A 12,500-nucleotide genomic window follows, 5' to 3' on the forward strand; every position below is an offset into this window, starting at 1 on the left:
GCGGGTAGTGCGGGGAGGGAGAGGGGAAGGTGTTGGGGCATTAGTAGAGATTGGGGTGTCTGGATTTAGGATGGCAAAATAATTTGATTGGGTAGAGATTGGAGTGTCTAGGTTTAGGATGGCAAAAGAATTTGACTGGGGAAGATAGGAGGTAGAAGAAGGGAAGTTAGATGGAGGGGGGTTGGGTTTAGGAGAGGGTGTAGGAGCTTGGGAGGTAGGGGGATTGGCAGAGTGAGCGACATTACTGGAGTAGGGGGTAAGATAAAAGCCTCGTCGACGTGCTTCCTGTCTGGCTTCACGTAGAGTGAGTCCAAGTCTGAATCTGAGAGTTGCTACCTCAGACTCAAATTTGTAGGTGGGGCAGCCTTTATAAAATACATAATGGGGGCCGCCACAGTTTGCACATGTGCGTGATTGTGCAGAGCAGTTTGATCGAGTATGGCCAGGTTGGGCACATAGCGGGCATCTGGCTGTGGAATGACAGTGTTTGGCTGGGTGTCCTAAATTTTGGCACTGACGAGGAGGTTGGTATGGTCGGACAGGTAGGGATTCGCCACCTATGTAAACATTAAAGGGAAGGTCATGTCTACGGAAAGTAATTTTGGCAATGTTTATGGATTTCTTACGATTTCCTCTGGGAGGAATGGAGTAGCATTATACATATGTTGCGTCATAGTCTGTGCGACAAGCGAGTAAGTCCTCTCCACAATCTGACCATTCTTTGTCATAGATTGGGCAATCTGTTGGGGAGATAGAGACAGTTCCGGTGCAAGTATTGAGGGTTGGATGAGGTTCTGTAGGGATGGGATTACCACATAGATCAGTTAGTTTTGTTAATGCTATAGCTTGGTTTTCAGTTGTTACTGTTACGAGACGGGAGTAGTCGGGTCGGCTACGGAAAGAGACTTTGCCTACTTGTTTTTGGAGGCATTGTTGGAAGAGGAGGGTGTTTTGAGAGTAGGGAGCTGTGGGAGGGATCACGAAAAATCGGTCCCATTTGGCTGGGCTAAATAGAGTATTTAGGATTCTTGTAGAGGTGGGGGTAGTAGAAGTGCGGGGACGTGTGGAGGAGGGAGTAGTGTTGAGGGGGGTAGTGTTACGGGGAGGTGGGCAATAAGGTTGTAAGGTAGTAATAAGGGGAGATGGGGTGGGTGATGAAGAAGGTTGTGGGAGTAAAGGTGTTGAAGTTGAGCATGTTGGGAGAGTAGAAATGTCTCCTGGGGGTTGGTTGTTGATTAGGGTTGATACTGTACTAGTATGCATTGATGATGGGGGAGTTGTTGCAGTGTTCGGAGCCGTGGTCAAAGGAGAGCTGGGATTGGGGCTATTTGATAAAAGGGCAAGCCTCATTGCCCCTAAGAGTGGGGTTACGTCTTCATTATTGGCCATGATAAGCCTGGATTATGTTGGGGAAAAAAAAAAAAAAATAGTCCACCCCTCAGGGTCCCAATGAGGGGTAAGGGCCAGGTATGGCAGGGGAATACCGTGCCCATGGTTCCCTCAGGCCGTTCAGGACTGACATAAAGTCAGCCTTTCATCCTTTCAGCACGGCTCTCACACCTTAGGAGGTGGATAGTAGAAGGGATTGGTGTAGAAACTGAAACGAAAAGTATGAGTGGGAAAAAAGACTATGCAAAATTAGTTGAGTTCATGGCTGAGTCCCAAGGTTGAGTTCCCCATCATTGGGTCTCAGTCTTCGTCTCCTAACCCCCCCAACGACAACAACGGGCAAAGGATTGAGGGGGGATTCTGCTAAAAAGTTTAAGATAATAACGATACCTTGGTGTGAACAATACATGCTTAAATAGAAAGGCAGCTGTAGAGTACTGATTTGGTGCAATCTATTCTGCTTGTTAGAAGTTTGCTGTACACTAGAAGATGATGGGACAAATTGTTGCGTTGTATTTGTAGCTTATAATGACTTTAGACTGAAGACACCTCAATTAATAATAATAATAATCTGCCATGACTAGTTTAATGAAAAAAAAACAAAAGGAAAGGAAGACACAGATGTTGTTAAAAATTTATTCATTCAATCAGTATACACAGTAATAAACAGACATTATATCTGGTATTATGCAGTCATCAATAAAAAGTATTCTTTCCTGAAATGTTATTGTACTTCAAATGAAAAGCATTCATTATTTCATACCCATAAGCACTCTATTTTCCTGTATAATCAAAGCTGAGGAAGACAATGTACTCGTACATTTAACACAGTCAATTCTTTTAAAATATTATGCTCTAGAGTAACGTTCAATGGTTAATTCTCATCTTGAATACAAAGCATAAACAGGGAACCATGGCTAAAAGCATACCTTTACAAAATTATCTTGGAGTTAGAAGAAAGTTGCTCCCCAAAACACAATAAAGTGCTTCAGATACGACTTTCATAGAAAAAAACTGTACTATATGGTATAATAATATTCACTGAAAAAAAAATAAAAAAAAATTAAACCAAGCTGTCCCTCTTATAAACAGATTGTATGATCAAACCTAAATCATTAGCATCAAGAAATATACTAAACATGTAGACTCATAGTATATTATAAAGATAATAGGAATGGAGTTAATGCATTCTATCCAACTGAGAATAACCACATATATATATATCTCTAAAATTACTGAACTTTTTATTTCAAACTAAGCAATGCAGAGGAAGGCCAAAAATACAGAAAACAAAAAATACCCGATACCTCATCTAAACCCACACAATGCATAAAATAATCAAGTTCTCACCAGCACTAGTCAATAATGCAATAAAATTCTACAGACTGCAAATATCTGAAGGTGAAAAGAAAAAACAAGAAATTGTTACAGAAGTCTTCACAGTGCGGGCCTGGTTGCTGTAAACAATGTACTACATGATTTTAGACAAACCCATGGAAAACAAAGACATCACTCTTGCTGAGGACTTCCTCTGTAAAAAGTAATGTGTTCAACTCACTAAGAGGAAGTTACAAAATATACAACTTAAACAACTCTTTGAGAGAAATAAATATCTATGAAATGTAAACACATTTGAAATTTCTTAAAAACTAATCTTAAATGAAGAGGTGTTTCTTATAAATATTTTTAGCAAATAGAGCCAAATCTAATGAATCCCCTAATTCTTTGAGGAAAAGACAGAATCATGAAGACTATAAAAACAAAATATTATGACAATATACAAGACAATATACAATTCAACTTTTGCTATGGTATTTCAGCAAAAATCCCTGTTTTTACCAAAGGAAATGTTTAAATTAAATAAGGAAGTGGACTGGATGTGCCTTATTGCTAAATACTTTATGAAAGAGTGGTTTGCCATGTCGAGCCAGTGCTCCTTGTTTCAGATGCAAAGATGGTTGGGAAGCCACTCGTCTCAATGTGCTCTTGCACTGTGGGAATCCAGACATCAAAGGGGCCTGTTTGCCGCGTGCATGTGCTTTGTGTGGAGACGCAAGATTAAGGGTTTCCTTCAATCTTCGAACTCTCATCTGATCTTCTGGCGGAGTACTTTTTTCAGAAGATGGGTCAGCCATGAGCGACGAGTGAATTATTTCTTCGTTACACCTTTCATCAATACCAGCCTTTTTGAAGAGCAATAAATCACAGTAGTAATAGTATTAAGCAGTGAAATTAGTATCAACATTTCGTTAAAGTTTTTATTTTTCATACAATTATGGGGATATTGAACATTATTTACAATCAGTTTTCAGAACATACATAAAAGTTTTCCATTAAGAAAATATAAAATAAAATTAAAAATCACAGTCACTCAGCTTGAAACAGGACACCAACACACCTTTAGGACCCAGACAGGCACGAAGACAGTTAGTGGTTAAAGCACATACAAAAGCTATAAGAATGACTTTTCGGCTTCTGAGCTAGCTTGGTCAAGAGTTGTACTGTTGAGAAATTCTCTGCTACTTCTTAAGTTGTCCTGCAAACATAATGCTGTTACTGTAATTCATCCTTTCTGTGATGGAATAATTTACCTCAACTGTTTTCTTTTAAAGTGAACATAAATACACATTTATCATCAAAGAAGCTAATAGGCAACTGTGGCAGTTTAGTTTATTTTGGACATAAAGCAAAGCACATTAAGGTATAAACATGTGTACTTTCCATAGTTGCACAGGTATTCATGATTATGTATATCACTTGAGATTAGTACATGATTTTTGATAAAGACAGCCTTTTATTTTTTATTTATTTTTTATTTTTTTTATGAAGATTAAAAAAGGAAAAGCAAAAGGGAAAATAAACATACATATTTACAGAGTTCTTGAAGTACTGAAATCACCCAACCCAGGTTAATTAATCACTGCATGAGAGGAGATAACCAAGAGGAAAATGGGAATAGTAAACCAATAAAACATGAAATAAGAGTAAAAAAGACTAGAGGTACTAAATACAAAAAATACACATACACAACACAAGCACGATTCACTTTCAACTTACTTCAAACTTATCGTACGAGATGGTGGAATGTAGACTTGCGTCAGTGGATGAAACTGGTGGAGGACAGAGCTGGGCATTGCGCTCTGTAAGGGGTCTGGTTCTTGGTGTCTGTCAGTTAGAAAAATGTTTCTTTGGTCTGTTCTTTGCAATAATTGAAGAGTAATATCTGACAAATAATCTACACCTAACTGGAGACTAGTATTTACAAAAAGATTTGGTATAAGCTGTACAAAAATAAACAAAAAAATAAACAATAAAAATCTACTTTAACAGGATTGTGTCACATAATACAATTTTCCATCTTGCACCCATGATAAAAAATTATATCATGTTGCATATACTGTACATAATCATGATTAAGCATATTTACATCACAGATGAAGATGTCTAAGTAACACATCTATTACACTGAATAATAAATAGACAGACCCTTTTTATTAGTTACAATTTTGTGAAAAATATAAAGCAGCATATACATTAATATCTGAAGGGAACAGCATGCCATTACAGATTCATGGACTTCCTAGAACTCATGCTAACTACCTTTGTGGGTGAGCGGAGTGTTGATTTTGAAGGTGACTTGAACAGTGATACACCAGGTTTCATCTTCTTTGTGCTTGCTGTATCTTCACCTTCACGGCATCTTTTCTTACTGGTTGTGAGTCCAGCTGGAGTTTTGGGGATATGTAAACCTGGACGTTTAACCTCTTGAGGCCCTTTTACTTGCTGGCGTATTAAAGAAAATCATTTATAAGCATAGTGACAGAAATTAATAGAAATATTTGTATTTCCTGTAGTGTTATAATAAAACAACATTTAATATAAACGGTGGCAGGTAAACGTGCTTACTGATTCCCACAGGAGTCAACAATAAAAAATTTAAAAAATACTAATGCTAGCATGAATATCAGCTAAGGTGTACCAGAAAAGTACAGAATATTGTGACATTCACTAAACTTACTCTTTTTGTCTTTTCTGCTTCTTTCTTCATATCATAGTTTTCCCACAGCACTCTAATATAATCTTCCAAAGGCACACCATTAATATGGAAGGATCTTCCCTCCTGCTCAGCCCAAATTCTGCCACTTTCAAGCAAAGTCTCCTGGACTCTTGGGAGTTCCTGTAAGTCATCAACACAAGATTTACGTTGAGAAGTGGGTTGATAAAAGCAAAATAAATTAACACAAAATAGATTAAGGAATACTTCCAAAAAGACTCAAAAATACTTACAGTCCTCACTTTCTTCTTGGCCTTTTCTTCCAGCAGCAGCGCCCCGCCTCTTGTGTTGAAAAGACGGCTAGGATCTTTGGCCCGTTCCTCTAACTCCAACATGTGATTATAAAGATCCATGAATTGTGTAGCCAGTATATAAATATCCTTGTTGGCTTCATAGTGCTGCTTCCACTTACAAACTTCAGTTTCATAAGCATCTAAAACTTCTTCACTTGCATCATCTGTTTTGGTGAAGAAATGTATCCACAATAACAGGCAATTGCAAAACATATTCTTAATTCAAGTATTAATGCAATGAACTAGAGATATAACAGAGACTGGCTTCTAATGGGTGAAAACTGAGAGATAATTTTTTTTTTTTTTTTTATAATAATAATAAAATGGTTATAACTACAATAATTGCTCCTGGATTCATCTACCTCAGAATCACAGTTGGTCCAGTATATACAATGTAATTTTTCTAATGCTTTTACTAATGCACATGGAATACTAGCTGAAAAAAATACTTGGTCAAGTGTAAAATAGACATCTTTATTTCTCTTCTCTTACAGAACAAGAGACCATATTATAAAGCTACATATGATATTTAACCAGATAACTAAACTTACAATATCACAAGAATTCATCTTCTATCCAGATATCATTTAGATCATCAACAAGCATCTACAAACCTGGCTGCTGATCCAAAAACTTCTTCCTCTCCTCCTCTCCAACATAGCACTTCTCCCACCAAGTAGCTAGTTCTTCTTGAAGCTTCTCTATGAATACCGACAAATTTTGAAGGCGCAACAACTTGAGTTTCTCCAGCTCTTCCTCCAGCTGTTGAAGGAGAATATACTAAACCTGAATTTCAACTGATCACTACGACTCAACTTTCTATAACTTTCCATAATATAAATGCATAAATAACAATAACAGGACTGGAACACATGAAAAAAAAAAAAAATACCTTTGCAATATTTGATGGTGTGTGCTTAGGTGCCGTGGAGAGGAAAGCCTGCTGTTCATCTACTGATATTTCTAAGGCAATCCACAGCCAGCTGATTTTCTCACGGAGCTCTAATGATTTCGCCTCGCATTCGTGGACGCGGAACTCAAGATCACTGTGAACACCCTAGAAAGAAAAAGAAATAAATAAGAGGGTAATGGATATGATGGATATCGATAAAGAAAATTATAGATTTTACAAAGCTTACTGTTTATGGTACATACTATTTTACTGCATCGCACACCCAAAAAAAGGATACATGGAATTGGTGAACTGCAATTCTGTTGATAGTATTACTCTTCACGAATGTTAAATATATCAAATCAAAACAACCTCTTTGTAATGTTAATGGCAATTCTCCGCCTTTGGACATATCTTTACAGTTTCATTGTAAGCCAAGTTTAGCCTTAGTTATTTTGAGCTTATAAAATGCAGAAATACAAAGTTTGAGTTAGGAGCTCAGGATTTTTGCTTCTAGAGTGGTTCTGCCACATTTTTTTGTGATTTCAGTTCACTTTCTAGAAACAGCTGGGGTTTTCTGAGTTCCTTTGTTTTTGAATAGGGTATCCTCTTCATTCATCCTTTTTTCCTTCTCTAGGGATTCTGATACTTCTTGAATATTCAAAAAGGTTTCTTTAATTTATCAACATTCATGTAAACACCAGTCCACATCATATTTTCTGATGGCACTGTCTGTTATTGGTACTCTATTAAAGCTGTCAAAGATTACTGAAAAATATCCTTTTCTAAGGTCTTCTGAAACTTTCAGTATAAAGTCCAGCTCTGCATTAGGTGTTCATAATACAAGATCTGTATTTCAAATCTCCAGCTGGGCAATTAAGTTCTTCAGTTCTCCAGTATCTAGATCTCCAGGTTGAATGGTCATAATTTTTCTACTCTGTTAACTACATAGATGTGGAGCTTCCTATTGCCTAGTCCTGTCAGTGCACAAGATTGGTCTGAGGTAACTGAGTTCTGCTTGAATGTGTGCTGGTCCAAGGAGATTTCTAGTAAGATTTACAACTTCTGTCCCCTCAATAGCTAAATAGTGAAGCAGTGACAGCCCCTTTGGATTCATTACAAACATAGATATCCTTTTCTCAGGATTATTTGATTCTTTACATCTAACTTTAGTTTCTGAATGAAGATTTACTAAGTTTTGCAGTGGTTATATCGGAAGTCATTTGGGTCTCGTCTAAAAATCACTGTATACCATTCACAAGTACAGACATAACACTAAATATAATCATTGACAAATTTTGTAAAAAATTTCAGATATAAATCATCTCATGCTGTACAGAGAATATTAGTTTTCTTTAGGAAAGAGGCTTCTCATATTTTTGATAGTTCTTTTATTTCTTACAGCAGCTTGTTACTTATATCTCCACTGTTTTTTTCTATATGCTTTGATGGTTCTCTTTAATGACAGGCTTCATGTTACTGTGTGGAAGTTACAGTGAGCACCCCAAAGTTATGTGGAAGCTGCCTTGGCCCATTTGTTTCTGACAGTACCAATATGTGCAGATAACAAACACAGGATGACCTTGTTTAGGTGTTCTTTTATCAAATGGCAGTCTTGGATTTCCCTTACCAATAGGTGTGATGAGTGTAACCAGCTACAAGTTATAATACAGAAATGTTTTTTATGCAACATAGTGTAAGAATCTTTATTTGTATCAATCTTCAGCACAAGCTGCCATTACTAGGATGTATCTGGAGCATGCTAAAGGAGATTTACCAGCCTTACTTGGAAGGAAGTTCTTCCATGATACAAAGATATTTGCCACTTGCTTTGCAAACCAGTTACAAAATTTATGAAATTGCATACTCATACATTATTAATGAAATAAAGTTACAAAAAAGAAAAAAGAACAAACTGCACTGATCAACAACTGGTGTATTATATTCAAATCCTGTAACTTCATTTAATTTCTTAACAAAAGAAAGAGTACCAAAGAAATTAAACACAACTATACCCTCATCTGCTGCAAATATGCTTTTCCCAGGGGGAAATCATCATCTTCCGAGCAAATGATATCTTGGCAGAAAGAATCTTCTGGTGGCTGTTCTAAAAGCTCCAGGAATTTCAGTATTCCTGCCTTCAGAATCCGAAAATTCTTTTCTCGTTCTTCCTGAAAATAAAGACAGCTCTTAAAAATCTTTTCAGAAGCCTGGGTCTAATTAAGCGTAATCAGTGACTTTTGTAAATAAATTAACTATCAAATTCTACAGAATCTCTAATTTAACAGAATTGTCAAGGAGAAGATAAAAATGGTTATTCAGAACTAGAAAGCACTTCCTAAATCCAGTCCCAAGATGTTTACTATATTCCTTATGCAAATTACCTAAAAGTCCAATTTTCTACAACAAATTATGATGGCAATATTTTATTTAGATTCTTGGATGACCCCAACTGACACCTCAGTCTAATCAGTTAATCCCTAAGCCATGGCCAAAACACCCATCATTTTTTTTACTGGGTTGATAATTTTACAAGTACTCCTACTGACAAACCAAGCAATAAATGTACGCCAAAATTTTAGCTCTACTGTTCAGCAGAAATTCCAATTGGATAAATAAATTAAAAACAGAAGCATAACAGCATTTTCACAAACTGCTCAACTTTACCTTCTCTGTTTCCATTGTTTTTACATGATCTTCAACACTCTTTATATCTTCAAGTGATGGGATCAAGCCAGCAGGAATGTAATATGGAGTCTCACAAAGTAATTCACAGATTCCCTGGAAATCATAATACACATTAAAACACAATTTAGTAGCAACATTCCTAAATACTCTTTGTTTAGAGAAAATGTCAAATACTATGAGATTTCGTTCATTACCATTACTCGCCTTCTCATGCAGAAAAGTTGCAAACTAGTAAATGATGCTAACCTCTAGTAAACATAAGTGGAATTTATCTTGAGCCAATATTAGATTAATTCTACATGTATCAGTTTCTTTCAGAGCAGGAGAGAGAAAATTCAGATCTGGCTGTAATAAATGTGAACTTTATGTATCTATGTCTTCTACCAAGGCAGTGTGAAAAGATATCTCTTCTTGCTATGACATGCAACAACGTACTTCGTCCTTTTCTTGCAAAAGCTTGAGAGTGTCCATCCGTTGTTCCTTGAGCTGTAGAAGGTGATCCACTCTTTCTTGAAGTAATGTGTCCAGGTCTAGTAACGTCAGACCATCCACAGCATCCTCTGGGACTATTCCAAGACCCTACAGGAAAATAAGTTTGACAGTGTTACAGCAGTTACAAAGCCAGTAGGAGGTTTTCACAGTCTTTTCCTTTTCTTACACACCAAACATGTGTATGTAAAGTCTTTATTCCTTATTTTGTTGATAATTTCTTTGAAATCTTCCTCACTTACCTCACTCAGTTTTAGGATCTCCTGAGTATTACGTTCAATGTTGTTTGTGATTCTTGTTTTTAAAGCCGTTTCATCATCAATTATTTTTTCACACAAATTCTGAAATATGAATAAAAATAAAATGCATGAAAATTAATTCTGGAATAGGACTGTACTGTGACAGTTTTTAATACATCTGAGTCCTAATACTGTTAAAGAGTTTTTTTTCATATCCACAAGAGGGATTTTGAATTCTGTAAATTACATGTGCATTGCATATTCCACAAATGCAAAGATCAAAAGAATTGGAACCATTAAAACAGGTGATGAAAAAGGCAAGCATACACAACATAAAAGTAAAGGAAACTTAAATATATATAAAATACAAATCTTAAAACAAAATCAATGAGTAAATACACAAAGTAACAGAAATAAATATTTAACAGATTTATGACTGCTAAAATAAACAGATTAATGCAACCCTGGAATCAGATTTAGTGTTCATCACCCTTTTAAAACAACAAACAAGTAGAATCCCCTTTCCTCACAGTCTGTAACTAAAGGAACATGAAATTCTTTCCAGTTCTACTTACATATGACTAAAATACTACATAACCGATACTGAAAATGGCAGTTGCATGTAAACTTACTACAATGTGACCATTAAAATGATGACGCCGTTCTTTGCGCTGTTCTTCGTTCAGACCAATGTCGTCCCAAACAGCCTCCAAACGGGCCAAGGTACGATCCAACTCCTCTCTGAAATGGAAAATTTCTCACTATTCACATAATTTTTAAGCATTTGATCTTTCATATATTCATATTAAAAGGAGTAATTACCATTAGTGAATACAGAAAAGGCAATATCACAAATAAAATATTATGAGATCTGCCACCTTATAGTGTTAGCCCAGAGAATAGAAGTTCCATGGGAAATTGCAAGGAAAATGTAGTCGCAAATAACATTAATAGCCTTTTCAAAAGCAAACAGGTTGTAATATGCCTAGAAAGCTAAAACCGAAAAATGGTTCCAGAGCTTGGAAGTATGTGGGATGAGAGCATCAAGTTCAAAGCAGTCGGCATAATGTCTGCGACCTCCTGAGAGTAGTGGCCGTGGAAGGAACGATGGGAGATAGACAAAAAAAACACTACGACACCAAAGAAAATGGGAATGTATATTTTGGGTAACATCTGGGTCAATTTTTTGTTTAGTTGTCTATTAGGCAACTGGCTCTTAATTTGATCTTGTTTAGAAAAAGCATCTGTAGGAGCAGCCATTTCACATATGGGAAAAGCACTTAACTGAAGGGTGAATCTAAGATTTAATAATGTGAAGGACTTGAGTACATATGAAATATCCAAAAGGTCTGGAGGGAAAAGTTAATCATGCAATTTTTCCAGCTGGGGTTAGAAACAAAAGAGCTTGTAAGTTTTCTAATTGAGGTTGAGAGCAACAGAAGCCCAAGCTGAGTGAGAAAACTGGATAGATCACATTAATCATCATTCATCAAAACAGAATGTTCAAAGTCTTGTTTTAACTATTGCTAAAAAGGAAGCCATCAACTGTACTCTGGTGGCAATCATCCTGTCACATAGAAAGCTACTGCTCTTGTCGATAAGATTTGGATGGAGAATGAACAACCGCAGTTTTGGGGTTTTTGAAATGCACAGGAAGATCACTCTGCTTTAAAGGACTCAAAATGACAAAATGTGGGATTAGCAGACAAGCACCTTACTTCTGTGATAGCCACACTCATGAGTTTAAGTCTATGAAATTCAGGTGAAAACCTAACATTGTGTCAATGATCATTGCGACCTCCCTGCCTTCAGTGCTCCAGCAAAGGCCAGCAAAATTCCACCACACGCAGTCAGACTAAATGGGCTTGTGGCCTTCTCTTGCAATTTATCAGTGAATAAAGAACCAGTCTAGGCTCCATCCTTGACAGAATAGAGGCCTACACCTCCCAGGCAGGATGTCCCTTGGCATATCACCACTATCAGGCTGGACTTGAGATCGTAGGCCTTCCAGCACAGATCACAAGTTACAGGTGAATATGGACGAAAGAGTCGATATGATAAAAAAAAAAAAAAAAAAAAAAAAAAAAAAAAAAAAAATTGGAAGCCGCGGCAGATGGCTCGTAGACGTTTACCATTTCCTCTTAAGCTATCGCTTCAGTTACAAAATGGGTAATTTGCATATCCTACCTCCCTCCTATTGTAAAGGTTGTCCTCGTGCATACCTGGACTTTAGTGTAATGTAAAACTTCCAATATTATAATTACATTCCGACTCGCCCCTCGAAAACACTCGGGTCAAAGTCCATGTCATATCTACTCACGCACTTAAAACGCCTCTTCCAAAGCGTACTCTATCCACTCTTAGCTACTAGTTAATTAACATATTCACAGAGCAAAGACTAGCTCACCTTGTTTCATCCATTGTAAATAAATAAACTTTTTTCTGTCAGGCCAAAC

At 36.7% G+C, this 12,500-nt stretch overlaps 1 protein-coding gene across 2 annotated transcripts in view; it reads right to left on the bottom strand.

Annotated features, from left to right (window-relative positions):
* Window positions 1-2,011: 2,011 nt before the first annotated feature.
* Window positions 2,012-12,500, bottom strand: part of LOC125027188 (protein regulator of cytokinesis 1-like) — a 10,524-nt gene continuing 35 nt past the window's right edge. The window contains exons 1-14 of one of the 2 annotated variants that reach the window (XR_007114993.1): window positions 12,452-12,500; window positions 10,677-10,785; window positions 10,048-10,146; window positions 9,752-9,895; window positions 9,296-9,409; window positions 8,644-8,799; window positions 6,629-6,793; window positions 6,351-6,498; window positions 5,677-5,900; window positions 5,408-5,566; window positions 4,990-5,172; window positions 4,447-4,554; window positions 3,788-3,925; window positions 3,433-3,572 (exon numbers count right to left, since the gene is read on the bottom strand). The exon at window positions 12,452-12,500 is cut by the window's right edge and continues 35 nt beyond it. Coding sequence is in view for 1 of the 2 variants with exons in the window: in XM_047616104.1 (XP_047472060.1) it covers window positions 3,246-3,572; window positions 4,447-4,554; window positions 4,990-5,172; window positions 5,408-5,566; window positions 5,677-5,900; window positions 6,351-6,498; window positions 6,629-6,793; window positions 8,644-8,799; window positions 9,296-9,409; window positions 9,752-9,895; window positions 10,048-10,146; window positions 10,677-10,785; window positions 12,452-12,465 (1,950 nt within the window). In the remaining variant the exon portion in view is untranslated. Of the gene's footprint in view, window positions 3,573-3,787; window positions 3,926-4,446; window positions 4,555-4,989; window positions 5,173-5,407; window positions 5,567-5,676; window positions 5,901-6,350; window positions 6,499-6,628; window positions 6,794-8,643; window positions 8,800-9,295; window positions 9,410-9,751; window positions 9,896-10,047; window positions 10,147-10,676; window positions 10,786-12,451 lie in introns of both variants that reach the window. The other variant, XM_047616104.1, reaches the window with a different exon arrangement.

Source organism: Penaeus chinensis, chromosome 7, assembly GCF_019202785.1.
Source record: "Penaeus chinensis breed Huanghai No. 1 chromosome 7, ASM1920278v2, whole genome shotgun sequence".
NCBI lineage: Eukaryota > Metazoa > Arthropoda > Malacostraca > Decapoda > Penaeidae > Penaeus > Penaeus chinensis.